Source organism: Anabas testudineus, chromosome 6, assembly GCF_900324465.2.
Source record: "Anabas testudineus chromosome 6, fAnaTes1.2, whole genome shotgun sequence".
Lineage (NCBI taxonomy): Eukaryota > Metazoa > Chordata > Actinopteri > Anabantiformes > Anabantidae > Anabas > Anabas testudineus.
In genome coordinates this window covers 18,373,418-18,391,072 of record NC_046615.1, presented here as the reverse complement: position 1 = coordinate 18,391,072, position 17,655 = coordinate 18,373,418, and the positions used below count along the sequence as shown (strand labels likewise).

Below are 17,655 nucleotides of genomic sequence, written 5' to 3'. Positions count from 1 at the left end.
GGAATTCATGGAGTTTGTTTTTGTGGCTATAGTGGCAGGCAAAAAGACAACAGAAACTGTCTTTGGATGTGTTGTTAATGTGTACTGTGGCTTGGTAGCAATACTGTAAGTGTTTGATGAATGTACATGTAGTCATTTAAACAATGAAACAAGTTGACGTTGAAAGGATTTCAAAATAAAATGATTTTAAAATCCACTACATTTTGTGTGTGTTTAGTTTTATAATTGTGCTCTTATCCTCTAACACCCAAGATGTGTTTCTGTAATAAAGCTCTGTGTCTGCTAGACTAAAATATCCACAAACATTTATCCAAAATGCCCAGTTATCTTTAGGTTCTAACTCTGGGCCGTCATATCAGCTGCAAGTTCACCACCTATTGGTCAACAGTCAAACATGCAATTGCCTTTGTACAGTGTAGTGACATGTGTAATGTGTGTAATGCATTTGGTTCAGTGTCTTAATGCAGTATGTGCACAATGTACTGTATCTGTAAATGTAGAACTCTAATTCATTAATTGACGCAGACGTCATTTTCCATGCTCAAATTTAAAGTGAATCCAGATTTGGATTAAGACCCTTAGAGGTCCGTGAAGTATCTGGGCTGTCTCTGTGTTTGTGCAAAAAAGAAATATGTTTAATGTGGCAGTATAGCCTACCTACACATTTCCCAGAGGGATGGTGGTTGGAAAGGGGTGATGGGGGCCCCACAGTTTATCCTTACCTTACAGTGCATGGGGGCCACAAGGGTGAACCCCTCAGAGCACCTGTTTTTCCAAAGCCCACTTGGTAACTAGTGCCTGGTCCTTCAGAACCAGTGCACTAGGGGGCGCTCTACTAACATCAAGCCACTAATGCCTCCTCTCCACAGCTCCTCCTGTCTCCTTATCACATTGTCCAATATGGCTGCGTCCATGGTGCGGACCTGCCGTGATGTATCGCGGCATGGGTCCTGGATTGTGTCTCGGAGGACGAGTCCGTGCCTCAGACCCACGTCTAAGTTTCACGGTTCTTCCGTTGTACGTGGCGGACTCCTCTTCTCTCTCAATAAACGTGGTATTTTGAAGGACTCCTTCCCAGAAAACGCAGCGCAGGACCAGCTCCCTCGGTTGCTCCAGTCCGGTGCTCAGACCGTGTACTGCGGCTTTGACCCCACGGCCGACAGCCTCCATGTGGGCAACTTGCTCGCTATCATCGGCCTGCTGCACTTCCGTAGCGCCGGGCACCATGTCCTCGCTGTGCTCGGAGGGGCCACCGCACAAATCGGGGACCCGAGCGGGAAGACGACCGAGAGGGAGCGCCTGTGTGCGGACACCGTGGAGGCAAACACCCGCAGCATCCGGGAGAGCATCCAGAGGATTTTCACCAACCACGAACTCTACTTTGACGACAGCTCCAGGAAACTGGGCACCGTGACCGTGCTGAACAACCTGAGCTGGTACAAGGACTGGGACGTGGTGGGGTTCCTGTCGGAGGCTGGCAGGCTCTTCAGGATGGGCACCATGCTGAGCCGCCACAGCGTGCAGTCCCGGCTGAAGAGCGCGGAGGGCATGAGCCTGACCGAGTTCACCTACCAGGTGTTCCAGGCTTATGACTTCTACCATCTGAACCAGGTCTATGGCTGCAGGATTCAGCTCGGAGGCACAGACCAGCTGGGCAATTTGATGTCTGGACATGACTACATTCACAAGTAAGTTTGCATGCTGCTTTTAAAAAGCCCAGCACAGTATTGAGCAATAGTCTGTTTTGTGTGGAGGCAGCTTTGTTCAGAACTCCGTTGAAGATTTTGTAAATTTAATACGTTGTTGGTGGTTGATGGTATCTAGATGTTCTGAATTTTTTCAGACAGGTGTCCATATGAACACTGAATGAGGCTTTTCCATTTCTGCAGCCATTGTTCCTGTTCATACTGGCCATGAAGAGGTCACATAGGGAAATTGTTTAAGATGTGTATCTAATGTTAATATGAGGTGTTACATCAAGTCACCCTTATAAACCTTTTATGTATAAAGTTGCCTCTTCTAACTTTGTACTGTGCTTTGCTATTTTAGTTTCAGTTGAAAAGGCTGTTGCTTTAGATTATATCCATTTAACTTGAGTCATTTGGAGGGCTGCAGCCTTGTCTTCCCAAGCTTTGCACCACCTAAAACAAACATATGGCTGCAAGATTTAGCTGAGTGAATGTCATTCAATGCTTCCCATCATATCAATTGAAGAGTTATTGAGATCTATTAATGCATTTGTCATGTGTTGATTTACCTGTTTAGTTCTGCTGTTTATCAGCACAAGCTATATAATTCAACCAAATATATGACTGCAATATTTAATACAGAGCCACCAACCATCTGGAGAGTGTGGCTATGTTGACTGACAAGTATATGTCAGTCAAGTATATGCCTAAAATGAGCCTATAGCAGCAAAGTTCTCTTTCATATATGAAGGAATAACACTGTACCAAACTCCATCCAAAAATTAGGTAATTTTATAATTTCATTCACACCTTGTAAATGCAAAAAAAAAAATAACTACATGTTTTGTGTGAGAGGTATTCTTAGTAAAATATCGTGTATATTTTTGTCTTTACTAGTATATTATTGGTATATCTAGAGTTATAATAATGAAAATGTGTTTAATGACATGTATAAAATAATACTGATATTTTAACAGTACGGTGTGTTCTGGTGTTATGCAAATCAGAGACAACATTTCACACATGTAAAACTTGTTTTCTTTTTATTAATCAATACAGTGTTATAAGACAATAGCAAAATGTGATCATATCCTTATTGGGTTCCACTTGTTTTGTTATTATTGACCTTTTGTTATGATGACATGAAAAAATGTTGCATACAGCGTTGATGTACCCAAACTAGACTTTCAGACATAGCACTTACAACCGCATGTCTCTCCAGAGTGAGCGGTGAGGAGGTGTACGGTCTGACCATTCCCCTGGTGACCAGCTCCGTCGGGGACAAGCTGGGGAAGACGGCAGGCAACGCAGTGTGGCTCAACAGAGACAAGACATCTCCCTTTGAACTTTACCAGTTCTTTCTCAGGCAGCCTGATGCCAGTGTGGAAGGGTAAGTGATAACAGTTATTGGTTATAATTTTAAAACTATCAGTGCAAGATCTTACAGAATATCATCACTAGTCGTTTTATTTAACGTACAATCTGACGTACTGTAAATACAGATATCCTGGATGCAGACGTATAATATGTGGTCTATTCACAGATATCTGAAGCTGTTCACTTTCCTGCCTCTGATGGAGGTGGAGAGGTTGATGGAACAACAGAGAGAGGATCCAGGTAAACGCCTCGCACATAAGCGGCTGGCTGCAGAGGTGACAAAACTTGTGCATGGAAAAGAGGGCCTTGAGAGCGCCAAGAGGTCAGAACAAGCTCTGTGTATTTGTATGTGATATTTAATGCTTTCTGTAAAACTCATTAGCTGTTATTTCATAGATTGTCCGTAGAGGGGCCATCAGGAAATATGGGGACAGAGAGTCATGCAGGGTCCCCAGCAGGGCTCCAGCCAGGGATGTTGCAGTTACATTTAATATTCTTATTGCAGATGTACCAATGCACTGTACCACAGCAGTGTGCAGGCCTTGGAGGAAATGAGTGATGAGGAACTTCAGGAACTCTTCAGGGAAGCTCCCTTCCACGAATTGCTGTTGGAACCAGGTACCACAGTGATAGATGCCTGCCGCAGAGTAAACGCCATACCAGAGGGACCCAGAGGGTAAGAACCTCGATCCTTCTCTGTCTGAATCTACTAACTAACAATATTCTACATTCAGGAAATTATTTATTTACAAACATGTAGACATGTTAACCTGTAAATGAATGAATGACGGGGTCAGACAGCACATGTTTTATTAAAGCAGGTACTATTTCATGTAATGATTCTTTATTCCAAAGAAAGAAGTCCCAATGTAAACTTATAGACAGCATGTTTGATGGTTCATTCCATGCATTTTTGGTGACAAGCTGTGAAATAAAACAGAGGGGTTGCTGGGGTTTCTGAAGGTTATAAAGATTAAACCCTGAACTAACTCACAGTGTAAATGTTTGTGTGCAGGTATCAAATGGTTTCAGACGGAGCTGTGTGGATCAACCACAGGCGGATAGACAAACCAGAGCAGATACTAATTCCCCAACTCCACATCCTCACTAATGGACTTACCTTGCTCAGAGTGGGCAAGAAGAACTTCTACATCATCAAGTGGCTCAGTCTATGAGACCACCTTCTCTGGCTAGGGACCAGTTTACTGTAATGGACTGACTGACTGACAAGGTAGGAGACTACACATCACCAAGCTCAGAGCGATGCTGGCACTCTCAGATTTTGGATAATACTGGGTATTTGGCATATCCTGAGCTGTTACTGTGTATATGTGCAAATCTAAATATGTATATATGCAGATGTGACATTTATCAAAAGCTAAGCTATTAAAAATCGTTTGATATAAAGATTGTTTCCTGCTGACTTTGTACTACTACACATTTTGCAACGTGAACACTAGGGAGCAGCATTGCTCCAGCCATGCTGTCAGTACTGTGGGCCACCACAGCTGCACCACATAGCCTGAGCCCGCTGTGACCCCTAAGGTAAATAATTGTTCACATTCACTAACGCACACATTATTTATTTTCAAACAGGTTATGATTTTGTGCTAAGCGAATCATATTTCTTCCATTTTGATGTGAACAGAGGCCGGTTTTCGTATTAATAAGGCAGTTTTTTCTGTCTCAGTGGCAGAAAGTGTAAACTATAACAAAATAAAAGAAGTGGGTATTAGGCAAGTGAGAAAACAAACTAATTATCTGTGTAAATTAATTTTAGAGTCCATCAAATTCATATTTAAATTAGGAGGATATTTTTTCTAAATTGGCATTAGCTTTTCCCTTAAAGTGTAAAGTTTTTACTGTGGTGTAAATAAGTATTTAACCTTCAGTATTCAGCATGTTTTTTGTGGCAGACTCTACATTTGTGTAGATGTGCTTATCAACTTTGTATGTCTGTTCTTCTCTATTTTTTAATTTTTACTCTCCAGTGGAGATGAGTAGAGGGTCTTTTGCATGGTGACCTTAATTTACCCCACTTAGCTCCAGATAACTGGCATTTTGTATATAAGATATACCCATTATCAATTTGTGGCATTTGTTTGTTTGTTTTTGTTTTTATATTTTGCAATTTGCTGTATAGCTTTGCTGTTTTTACATTGGAGGGTATACCTGCTCTAGAAGAGAGTTTACAAGTTTACAACTTGGAGCTTCAGTACATGTATTTTCACGTATGTCATCACTTTTAAGGTGGAATGCTTAGAAGCAGTTTGTTTAAAAACGTAATCATCTAAATCTTATTTGATCATCGGAGAGTGTTTTTGTTGCTGTTTGATTGTAGATTTGCATATATATTTTTTCTCAATTGCTAAAATATGTTTGGCTCAGACTCAGGATAATGAAAACATGGCTTGCAGATGTAAGAATTGTAAATCAGTCATGTCTCACACTCTCCAGTTTTGTATTGTTTTCTGTCGTTATGATGCTTTTAATGATTTCTGCATGTCTACAAATTAATATTTCAATCTGCCAAAAGAAGCTGTTTTCCAAGTTAGTAGGTGTAGTAGCGGTAAGCAAATGTAAACCATGACATATCTCTCATATGTGTTGCTTTAAAAATCAACCTAATCCAACGCATTTTGAGACTTGGTAGCAGTTTTGATTTGAAGTTGTGTTTTCGCTGTGTGAAGTTGGAAGAAAAACAGAAGCTGGGTGCTTCTGCAGCAAATAAGTCGGCCCACCTTAAAGAAGAAGAAGTGGGCGGGATTAAGCGATTTGGCCCAATGAGCGCGCGTCTTCGCATTTAAATACCTCAGCGTGTCAATCATCCGCGCACCCCCCCTCCCCCAGGCGAGCTCCCCTCTCGATCCCGAGTGCGACTCTCAATTCGCCATATTGGGTGCTGAGAGGGTTTGTCTGCAGTCTCTCTCGCTACGGGACGAATTTGACAGAGCGGCTTCGGCTCCTGGGCGCTTTGTTTTGTGTCCTTTTAATGTTCCGGTCTTCATGATCCGCGGAGACGACGCTCGGCTTCACGACACCGCGGCCGCCCCCGTTTCCAGCTCGACGTCGTCCGCATGGCTCAAGTCCGTTGACGCTGCTTCTGGATCCCGCTCCGCGACGAGGAGATCGACCCGCTGCTGCTGAGCGGAGAGTGTGTGTGTTGTGAAGACTGGACGCTCCCGGCTGCTTGAACAAAATTAAGTGTGTGTGTGTGTGTGTGTGTGTGGAGGAAAATGTCAGATGTTCGACTTTCAAACGGGAGCCCGACGCTGGAGCGGACGGACACCCGGGTGTCGGATCACCCGAAACCGTCCGCCTGCAGGAGCCTGTTCGGCTCCGTGGACCACGAAGAGTTAAAGAGGGATTTAAAGGGACATATGCGGGAGATGGAAGAGGCTGCCTCCGCCAAGTGGGGCTTCGACTTCGCCAGCCACTCGCCGCTCGCCAACAGCCGGTTCAAATGGGAATTAATGGATCGCAGAGAGGTCCCGGATTTCTACAGCAGGCAGCCGAGGAAGAAGGGCGTCTGCTCCGCTGGGAATAACAATGTGGATTTAAATGGGAATCATAGCTGTGTTGTGGTGGCGGCTCCCGAAGACAGCGACAGGTCCGACGGGCAGATGGAGTGCACGGAGCAGTGCACCGGGCTGAGGAAGCGACCTGCATGTCACGGTACTAGATTTACACCATTACCTCTGGTGCATGTGTGTGTGTGTGTGTGTGTGTGCAGCAGGGAGCCAGGCTGGAGGTCACTGTGCATCAGCCTGGAGTGCAGTAAAAATGCAAACCTGCAGTTGGAGGGGTGGTCTCAGCGTGCAGATCAATATAACCTACATGTCTGTTTGTGTTCAGCAGCTTTTCTGCCTTTTATTTTTTTTAAACTACGCTCAACTTTGCTTTTGCAGAATCCTTGGCTCAAAATAAGAGGTCACACACCAGCTCAGACGAGGTTAGCTGTCCGAGTCTGAGCCACTCTGCAGAACACACACCCCGAAAGACCAGTCCCAAGAGACAAACGTGAGGACCACAAAGGGTAAGGAGGCTTTAATGTGACTTCTTAAAAATTAGATTATTTGTTTTAAAATGGGCTTCAGCTTGGTGCAACTGCACAAGAGTCAGAGAGGGGGGGGGGGGGGGAACAGACCGGTCCCTGTGTCCCAGCTGTTCTGAGCTGCGCAAAAACAAGTTAACTATAGTTTTTCATGGAGTAATGTGGATCAGGTGGCAGCCTAATGCAACCCTGTTGGAGTTGATATTAAATCATAATCCCTGTGAATTTTAAACACGCCTGCAGATCTGACAACCAAGATGCGCTGCGTTTTGTGTGTGTGTGTGCGCGCACTTTGAAGGTATTATCAATTGGCTCCAGTCATTTTGAACTAGCAGCAGACCTTGTAGTGGGAGTCAATGTGGTTGCCGCAGCTGGCAGATTTCACCCATAAGCTTTCAGTTGTATTTTTGCACTCAAACGCTGAGAGTTAAAACGGCGACGCGTGGCCGCGCGTTTTGCGCCTTCGTACTACGCGCGCAGGCTGCGCCAGGGTGCCCGAGGTTCCCACTGAACTGTAAACAACAAGCGCTGAACGACAGTGTAGTAGTAACACGTCAGCAGCCACTGCCTTCAGCACGGAGCAGAGCAGGGACGGAAAGGGGCTGGTCTCTGTGCGAGGGTGCTGCACACACACACACACACACACACACACTCTGCACAGCAGCCTCACAACACACACATCTGTCTCCGCCGGTGGAGACGGTGCAGACAGAGCCGTGCTCGTTGGCCATGGCGGAGGGGAATAGGCATGAAATGTGCACCGTGTGGCAGGATGTGAACTGTCAAAGCTGCAGTGTGCGGGGGGATAAACACCGACTCATGCCTTCCTTATATATCTGTAATTTATTTTTAAGTGGTGGTGTGTTATGGATAGTTAAATATTTTGACTACGTTGAGATGCGTTCAAAACATTGTGCTTCCAATTAAGAAAAAAAGGAGTTTATGGTTCTCTAAAATATATTTTTTATGCCTAGTTGTAGGTTTTGCTTTGTGGTAACTATATAGCAAAAACGTACATAAATTATCAGTAGCTGTTTTAAAATTACACCTTCCTCCATTTATATAATTGTAGACTTTTTATTCCTGCATCACTGCTGTTCAGTAACAATCAGAGGAATAAAACGTCACTAACTGGACAATTGACAGTCTGTTCTTGTTTCCCACCATATTTTTGGACACAGTCTCATGTAAATTCTCCTTGATGTTTTGTCAGAAAGGCTACAGGACTCGAGTGTCATCCAACCTCTGTTCTCCTGCTACAAACGTTTCCTGCATGTTATTGCTGCATGATGTCAAAAACTGGTCTTAATCTCTCTTTCTTTTTCTTTCTCCTTTTCTCTGATTTGCCCCCACAGAGCCCAAAACATATTTCCCCTTTTACGTCGGGGAAACTCAGTGTTGGCCGATATTTTTTTTTTAATTTTTTATTTTTTTGGGAAGAGGAACTACACAGCATCAGAAGCATATCATCTCTCCTGAAGACGGGGGAGGACGCTGTTGAAGCACTGACTAGAAACACTAAAGTTGTGGCACTCAATTAAGTTACTGCCTCTAAAAGCAGTCAATGTAGCAGTGTGCAATTAGGTTTGATTTCCTTTTTTGCTCCTTTTTTTACTACCTGTGTGTAAATAAATAAATATATATTATATTATTTCTCTCCATATGTAGCACATAAGAAAACATTATGATTTGAAAACAAATCCTTTATGTAAAAAGGTGTGAATTTTGATTTGACTTGAAGAATTGCAGTGTAGTTTGATACATGTTTTCAAAATGCTGTGTTTTTATTATATTTCCTGAAAGGCAGTGTGACTTTGACACAGTCCCTATTTGCTACATTTAAAACACAATCACGGCTTCGTACAGTTTCTTAACAGTGTATCTTCACTCCGTCACCTTCCTAACTCAGTTTTTCCTTCCTCTGGTCATTTCGGTGTCACTAAGTGTAGGTTCTCTTATTGGATCTATTTCCCCAGGAAATTAGCACAGAAAATGTAGTATTTCTTGAAAGACATTCTTTAAATTGCCCAATATTTATTTAGCAGTAAGTGCATTTTAGCATCAGTGAAATCCTGGAATATGATGTTTTTTTATTTTTTAAACTTCAGTTCTCCTGCACACCTCAGCCACATTGTAATGTGTGTTTGATTTCCTCTGGAGCTGTGAGGTACTCATATATTGAAGGACAAAGACCATACAAACTACACAGGTTGTGTTGTAAAGTAATCCTCTCCTTGACTGTATTCCTGTTGTTTCATCAGCCTCACTGCTCTTCAGAGCGGAGGGTTTGGAAAAGGGTTGAATGTCCTACAATACCAAATACATGGTTGCTTCAGTATGGTTGCCAGCACTGCCTGTGCTTCTTAGTTGACTTCACATTGTGTTACATTGTGATCGCCTAGACTTAAATTTCCATTTGTTTGTACTTTTTCTTTTTTTTTTTTTTTTCCAACAATGTTGTTAGCCTGCTGAGGATGCTTCCCATTATTTGTCTTAAGTGTGGATTATATTCAAAGGGACCAGCATACACCTAGATGGAGGTCTCAGAAATACAGTCATCATGCCTGTGTATTTGTGTAAATCTTTGCAATGTACCTATGTACATAATTTTGTAAAAACACTGAGAAATTATACTAACTTATTTATGTCAAGCTTTTTTTATGTAGAATAAAAATGGGTTTTGATTACGGTTATCCAAAGTGGCATTTACTTTATTATAATTGTCTTATTTTGTAAAAGCATATTTTTGGTAGTTTTTTTTTTTTTTCTTATCAATAAGGTTGCAAACTGAGCCTGATAAAATATTTGATGTGCATTTTGTAATGTGTGGTTATAAAATGATCAATCAATTAAAAGAGAAAATTTAATCTGACTTGTTGCTTTTTAATGCTTTGTGTAGATTCACTATAAAACACACCCACACACTCTCTCTTTATGTGTTGAAATGTCACAGTAGCCCTATGAATCTACAAATGAGCAGGAAAATAAAAAACATCGTCCAAAACACAATTTGGGAAGTGCAGAGTGTTTACATCAGCTGTGTGAGTGGAGCGTCCTGCTACAATGTGGTGACACTCCCTGTATGAATTCAGCAGTTTTTGAGCAGGCTCATGATTGACACTTAGATTATCCAATGAAAATGAGAATGGGGAAAGCAGACCACTTGTTGCAGCCAGTAACATTCAGTAACTTATTATTGGGAACGGCTTTCATGGGGAGAAAAATGCAAGCTTTTGAGCTCCAAATATGACCCTCAGCTTATTAGTATTTTTTTAATTTTACTGGTTTCAGTAGCATCTGTAAATCATTAAGTGTGTGTGTGAGAGATTATTTTGTAAGTAGGTGTGTTTGCCTTTTTGTGTCTTGTGTGGTGTGTTTACAATTCTATTTTTTACAAATTCTTTAAGTGTGTTATTTTGCACTAGTAGACTTTTTTACATTTATTTTTTAGTAATTAAAGGGGTTGCTTATTTTTAAACAAACTGTTCCATATTAGTTTATTTGCATTAACAAGAGTAAGTCATTTTTTAAATTTCTATCTATTTGTGGGAATTCATTATTTACAATTTATTTTTTGTATATTTATTACATTTTAATATAAATGTGGATCTTATGTCTTTTGATGAGTTAAAATAATAATTTTGAAATAAATGTCACTAATGGAAACGTGGAATTTTCCATATGGATTTAATATTAATTTTATTTTATATAAAGGAATTGTTGTCACTGTGAGTCCTCATCTGTGAATTCCTGCCCTCTGACCTGAGGTAACTTTTCTACACATCTATCTTCTCTGCTGTAAGACCAAATGAATGCTTTCACTGCAGAGCATCTCTCTGTATCCACCTTGTGCCACCAACACAGGAAGACACCTGCAGCAGCTCTTTAAAGCTGGGTGGAGGCTGTGTGTGTATGTAAGGGGAGGGGGAAGGGGTCCAGTCCTGAAGTGTGCAGGTGGGTAACCTCAGCTGAGCCGTCCACCCCTACTCTGAGCCTGGCCCATTGTCCCAGTGCACAGGCCTTTGTGTGGAGGGCCATTGTGAGGGGCCGAGGCCGGCCACTGTTGTGTCTGGGGCTTCTCTGCTCAGACAAAGGGCTTGTCTACGAGCCTCCACCCTGCCCAAACAGCAGTCTGACTGACTGACTGACTGACTGACTAGGTGGCTTGCTGGCTGACTAACTGACTAAATTGCTGACTTGGTGTCTGTTTATTTGACTGATTGATTGGATGGAGGCAGAAGTTTCTGTTTACATTTATTATCATAAAATATACTTGTGACTTAGCTTTTTTGTGTATTTATGCGATTGCACACATTTTTGTTTTGTTTTGTTTTACAATTAAACTCTTATACATTTTGAGAAAGTAAAAACTACATGGAGGCATGTTGTGAATGTGGTGTGAAAATGTAAGTTGCACATTGAAATAACAGGATATGATTCACAGTGTAGATGGTAAATCCTAGACGGTGAAGCAAAGCTTTGCAATATTTAATTTCTAGAGTCACATTTTTAGCCCTGTATGCTGATTAATGAGTGTGTGTGTGTGTGTGTGTGTGTGTGTGGTGTGTGAAAGACTGCAAAGGGCAAACCAGTGCAGCATTTTAAATAAAGTTTGTTTTGCCTACACATTGAGCACAGGTCTCACAGAATTCTGCATGAATTATATACATGTATATTTTTGGATTAATTTAAAAATGTTGTATGAACTGACCTATATTTGACATATTTTTGTATGTTGCATTTTACTTTTAAATAATCCCTTGACAGATGATGCCTTGTTATTACACTATTTCTCTTAAGGTGGCTCATCAGCACTAGGAGTCACTGCCTAACAAACACTTTTTCACAATCTAATGCATGTCTGTTTATTTGTAAGCACCATGAAAATAACCACTGATAACCAGGGTAAGTTACTCTAAAGGTCACTGATAAGACTACACTATGTGGTCATGATGCAAGTCTATTGCTCTTTGCATAAGAAATACCTTTTGTGTTACAGCAAGAATGTCCATGGAAACATTCCTGTAACACTCCAACAATCCACAGCCACCCAAACAAAACCAGACCGAACTATTTCATTGAATAGCAGAAATAGAAATGCACTGACACTGCACTGGCTCCTCGAGTGTTGCCGTGTGTGACGTTTTCTGAGAGCCTGGGAATGAGTGGCAGGCAGGGAGGAGGGGGAGGAGATGTTGGGGAGATGCTGCAGAGCATCGAATGACAGATGTGCAGATGTGCGTTTTTGCAGGGGAGGAAGAGGGGTGGTGGTAATGCTCATTAAAACAGCGCACCTGCAGCCTATCAAAGAGCCTTTATCTTTTATCAAGGCAAATCTGCTCAAGCACGCAGCGCAAGACGTGAAAACAAGCAGGCGGTGCGGCATGCTCACTCTGACTCTATCGCTCTTTATCTCTCTCCCCTGACCAGTGGATCGTACCTGGCCCAGTAATCCTGTCAGGAATGCTCAAGGATGCGTGTAGATGCGTTTGGCTGAGAAACAGAGGTGGAGATTTCAGCTGAAACATCTGTGCAGAACAAATCCATCAGTCTTTTGGCGAAGATTTTTCTATTGTTAATTTCACTGTTACGTTAAATGCAATTAATAATTAAGGGAGTTGCACAGTATATATTTAACTTTAAGGTTCTCTCTATATACAAAACCTTGTAATTTGACCTTTAAGGGTCAGGCTCCCTCGGGAGTGTTGTGTTCTGCTTTATTTTTAACTACTGTTATATAAGCAAAGTCAGGTTTTTTTCTAAAATAATTTCCAACAGTTATTTTTGTGGTATCTTCATGCACAATGTAAAGTACCTGCCCAATAATTGATGCAGATAATTGTCACAGAATGGGGTGAAATCATGATTATATAACATAATGCTAAATATTTACACCTGATGCAACCAATGCAACTTTCTGCATTATTATTATATTATATTATTATTATATATTTTAAGTGTATGTGGCAGTAATTCCAGTCAGTCAAAATATATCTTAACACTGACCACAGTATACATTAAATTACACACCATCAGTCTGACATAATGTCTAAAACCAGTTTCAAGGGAAGACTGTTGGTTAAAATGACACAGAATGGAAAATTGTCTCCAGCATTGTTTTGGATCACTACCAAAAATGCATCAACTTTCCACTTTTCATGAGCAATAAAGTGACCCACATTTCACATGAATATACCCAGACTTCTTTCTAACTTTCTTTTTGGCTTTTTGTCCTGCTTCTGCTGCCCTCATCAGGAGGCTCGTGGGGCCTCTGGCTGCACAGTCCTCAGTTCTGGTGTTGAAAAGATTTCTGCTATAAGAATGAGTGAACATGTTCTCCAACATGGGGCTTGACGAGAAAAGCAGACTCCTCAGCATATGAAACTTACCTCTGCTTGTGGACAGCCATGGCTGTGGTCCATTGACTTTCCAATATTCAATTTTCACTCACTGCAGATTACAGTGCTGCTGTTTTGGGGATGTTAAGTTGCTTTGCTGTGCAAAGTTAACTGAGAGGATGTAAGTACAAAGCTAAAGAAAACTACATTTCTTTTCCCAAGAGACCTGCAATAGATTTAATTCTGTAAACAAAGAATTATATACTGTAAATAATAGATTAGACAGAGGTTAATTGACATTCTGATAGGGTCAATGGACGGATAGAAGTTAGTGTCTTCTGCTCACCTCGTTATTCACGTCACTTCCAAGAATTAGTGTTGTGTGTAATAAGAAATGTGTAATAGTGAAACCAAATTGCACAGAACTACAGATGAGCTTTTCAAGTAATTCTCAGTTTGTGTTCTGTTTTCACTTCCCGTTTCTCATTAAAAATACTTAAAAGATCTAAACATAACACCAGACTGACGTCCAAAGCTTGTACAGCATATCACTTACTGTATGTATTGTTTTACAGTAACAGCCACCCTTTCTCTCCAATAGCAGATCCAAGGTGCAGCTGTCCGCCATGCTTAACATTCTGCCTCGGCTGGCCAACACACTACTGAAGACCTTCCAGCTTCTAGAAAGGAATTGTCTCTCTGTCTGAGAGAAAAGTCCCCAGTAATATGGTAAAATGGTAAATGGTCCGCACTTATATAGCGCTTTTCTACCTAACTGGTACTCAAAGCGCTTTACACTGCTTCTCATTCACCCATTCACACACACAAGCACGCACACATTCACACACCGATGGCAGAGCTGCTATGCAGCTGACCTGACTCACCGTAATATGACATCTACTTTGCCCCTTCTAGCGTACTGCATACCCTCCTGCCCCCAAAAGTGTGCCCAGACATTTGCTCCAATATGCAATAACATATGAGCAGCAGTCAAACTTTGCACGAGTAAGATTTTTCTGGCTGGACCAAGGATGCAAAACTGAGCTCTTCAGAAAGATCTTTGGATCTGAATGGTTTGTACTGTTGTGCTTGGCCACAGAGTTTTCCTCTGGTCACAGGGTGGGGTGGAGCATGTTACACCACAGACATATGGCTGAGGGAAACCTCGTAAGGCCAAAGGTCACTGGGGGTCAATCTTAGTCTTGGCCTCTGGTTGATTTATAATTCCACAGGGTGATGTCACTCTACTCGTATGAAACAGAGACGGGGTCAAAGGGCATACTGTATCTGTTGCGGCTGAGACAAACTGCATAGAAAAGCAGTTTTCTGAGTCAAATAAGACAAGGAACGCCACCACTAGTGCGTTACCCACAAAGAAACACGTCAGTTTTCCATGTTGTAAGTAATAACAGGGCTTAACAGTGATTTTGACATCTGAGACATGTGAAAAAGCTGTTTTTCATATCACTTGCTGGTCAACCTTGACTTTGGTTTGACCGCTTTCATGTGAATTGATTTACACACCATAACCATGAAAATGATGTAAAATGTTCTTCATTAGTCAATATTAATTGTGTAACACAGGCCTATTCTTTAAAGCAACTCCCTTCCCGTTTCTGTATGAGCTCTGGTTTTTTTGGTAGCACATTAAAACTTTACTGGAATCACAGGTGTATGTTTACTGACTCTCTAGTCTCATCAGAATCAACTGGAACAGTGTAGTTTATGCTCAAAGACCAAATATGGGAATGCCAACTATTCTATGGTAAAGGGAGGCAGGGGAGGTCAAGGAGCTGCAACAACTGTCCTTCAGGCAACTGGTGGCTTCAGCTATTTAGAGACAACTCCTGACAGAGTGGCTGGCATCAGCTGCTGCTGACATTGTTTGTCACAGTCTCAGTTGATACAGTACAAACACACACACATGTACACGCACACACACCTGTTGACTCATATCTGCTTTCATATAGCACTGCTGGGCCTCCACATGCCTGGGCCTCTTTAGACAGGTGGCCTCCAAACACCCCCATGGTGGGCAGGCAAGGCTGCACAGGCCACTCACCGGCTACAGCGTCCCAGCTGAGCTTGTTTGGCAGCATTTTCCTTGCTTGAGGTATATTTTTGTGTGCCCAAACAACCATTGGTATATGGTATGAGCCAGAGACTATTTAATCTCCTGCATGACCCAGCAACAACAACAACAACTACTACTACTACTCTCTAGACACAGTAAAGCTCTGCTCTGATGGCCTGACATTTTAAGTGGACATACTTCACTTAAAATGCCAGTTTCTATATGGTAGCAACTATTGAGTAAAGATTTATTTTCTTTTCCTTTTGAAGCTGGCTTCAAAATAGAATTTAAAGCTCCCTGACTCTAACACCCCCTGGTGGCAGTACCAAAAAAGGGTTGAATTGCATACAATTTGTCAAACTTACAGACGCCTTACTACCACTTGTCATTTTACAGCCAGATGAGATTTAAGAAACTGCAGTTTGAACTTACCCACACACGGGTGTCTCTAGGCCAGATCACTGATCTGATTGAAATCCATCTTGGTTTTCCAGGCTTACGGTACATGCAAGTCAGGCCTGGGCCTCCTCTGGTGCAGAAAGAGGTGGTAACACACCTGAAGCTGTTGAGTACCTGCTAAAAACGCTAGAAGAACTGCACGTTACCAGTTTAGTCACAACAATAGCAGTTTAACTAGCTTTAACAACAACCTGCACATGAATGAATTTATGAACTAAAAGTAAGACTATTATCTGTCTACACTGACTCCAACTCATGCTGCTGATCATTCAGTGGTGTGACGGCACAGGGATCAGATGAGCTCTACAGCTACTTGTATTTGGTTAATTGTTGGATGTTCACCTTGGTGTTGTAATAAGACAGAAGAATGGTTCATTTCAGTGGTAACTTTAGCTCCTCTTCATAAAAAGACAGAGCAGAGATTTATATTCGACAGAAACTAGATTCCATGTAAATGTACATTTTGCTTGGATTCTACTGTATGATATTAAGATACCAACTTGTTTTTATTGTATTTTAGTATTTTGTCAGCAGATTATTTTGATAGTGTACTGTATAAGTCTCTTTAGTGTCATGTGTCACTTCTACTTTGCACCTGTCTATTTTAACCAGCATAATAACGTTCTGTCCTATTCGGAGCTGGTTAAGGTGGCAGGATCAAAGAAGAAATGGACAATCTGCAAAGTTTAGGGAGTCTAGCGTTTCATGACCTTGCTTGAGTTCCTCCTCTGCACAGACTCTGGGATTGCCAGATTTCACTGTCCAGCATCTTGCGACAGTGTGCCCCTTATATTCTCCTTTTAACTGCTTCCTCAGATCCTCTTTTAGGTTGTTCTCCTGTGTACTTCTGAGATCAAACTGTCTTTTGAAGTGGGAGTCTCTCTCTTCTCTCAGTCTAGTCTCGAGATGAAAGGGGAGCATGGCGCGACACAGAGCGGCCTCTGCAGATGGAGGTAGCCATGGGGTCTCGCTTTCTTTTTCTTCTTCACTCTTTCTGTCCTGCCAAATCCCCCAGCAATGATAGAAACCAGAAGAGGACAAAAGGCAGTGGAGCACTGCGGCCCTCTGGCCCATAGGCTCTTTGACTAATTGGTTTTGCTCCCCTGTCTGCTCTCTTACCCAGCTCACTTATGCTCCTGCTGTCCTCCTGCCTCTCCTCCTCTCTCTTTCTCCTCCACTTGTCCACACATCCCACTGGGACAACCCTCTCTCCTGCCTTCCCTCTCTCTCTCTCTCGGCACTGGACCGTGCTGATCTTGGGACATCCCCAGTAGTTTTTGGCCTTTCAAGGCAAATATAATTGAGTGGTAATATGAGACATATTCTCTTTTCCCTCTGCACGCCTCGCTCAATGGGTTATGGAATTTTGAAGTTCAAAGTAGGCGCGGTGAACGTGTTATTTTTTCTTTCTCTTCCCCCTTCAATGGTGATTGCAGTTGAAAGGAATTTAGTGAAATGTGGAGTTGAGGAGATTTTATTTGGATGGAAACTCTGGTCCATGGCTTACCTTGACCCAGCTCGGGTCTAGATTTGAACAGACGGGTCCAAAAACCTATAAGACAGGTTTCATACTCCAATGAAAGCAAATTATGGAGTAGATGAGCCGGTAATCAAATTCCTCCCAAGCCAAAAGAGCATGCCAGAGTGTAATGAAATGGAGTTTTA

General features: G+C 42.0%; 2 protein-coding genes across 2 annotated transcripts; both read left to right on the top strand.

The window, feature by feature from the left end:
• The first annotated feature begins 899 nt into the window (after positions 1-899).
• On the top strand, positions 900-6,084 carry yars2 (tyrosyl-tRNA synthetase 2, mitochondrial). Its single transcript, XM_026365859.1, has 5 exons — positions 900-1,688; positions 2,911-3,078; positions 3,232-3,387; positions 3,571-3,741; positions 4,081-6,084. The coding sequence occupies exons 1-5, from the start codon at positions 901-903 to the stop codon at positions 4,238-4,240; spliced, it is 1,443 nt and encodes a 480-aa protein (XP_026221644.1). The 5' UTR covers position 900; the 3' UTR covers positions 4,241-6,084.
• Positions 6,085-9,207, top strand: cdkn1bb (cyclin-dependent kinase inhibitor 1Bb). Its single transcript, XM_026365860.1, has 4 exons — positions 6,085-6,230; positions 6,271-6,740; positions 6,974-7,101; positions 8,475-9,207. Exons 2-3 carry the CDS (start codon positions 6,302-6,304, stop codon positions 7,087-7,089), a joined length of 555 nt encoding a protein of 184 aa, XP_026221645.1. The 5' UTR covers positions 6,085-6,230; positions 6,271-6,301; the 3' UTR covers positions 7,090-7,101; positions 8,475-9,207.
• The last annotated feature ends 8,448 nt before the right edge of the window (positions 9,208-17,655 follow it).

Coding starts and splice junctions, on each gene's coding strand:
- cdkn1bb (XM_026365860.1), top strand. CDS start 6,302: ATGTCAGATGTTCGACTTTCAAACGGGAGCCCGACGCTGGAGCGGACG. Junction 6,741..6,973: donor GAAGCGACCTGCATGTCACG/GTACTAGATTTA, acceptor TTGCTTTTGCAG/AATCCTTGGCTCAAAATAAG.
- yars2 (XM_026365859.1), top strand. CDS start 901: ATGGCTGCGTCCATGGTGCGGACCTGCCGTGATGTATCGCGGCATGGG. Junction 1,689..2,910: donor GGACATGACTACATTCACAA/GTAAGTTTGCAT, acceptor ATGTCTCTCCAG/AGTGAGCGGTGAGGAGGTGT. Junction 3,742..4,080: donor ATACCAGAGGGACCCAGAGG/GTAAGAACCTCG, acceptor GTTTGTGTGCAG/GTATCAAATGGTTTCAGACG.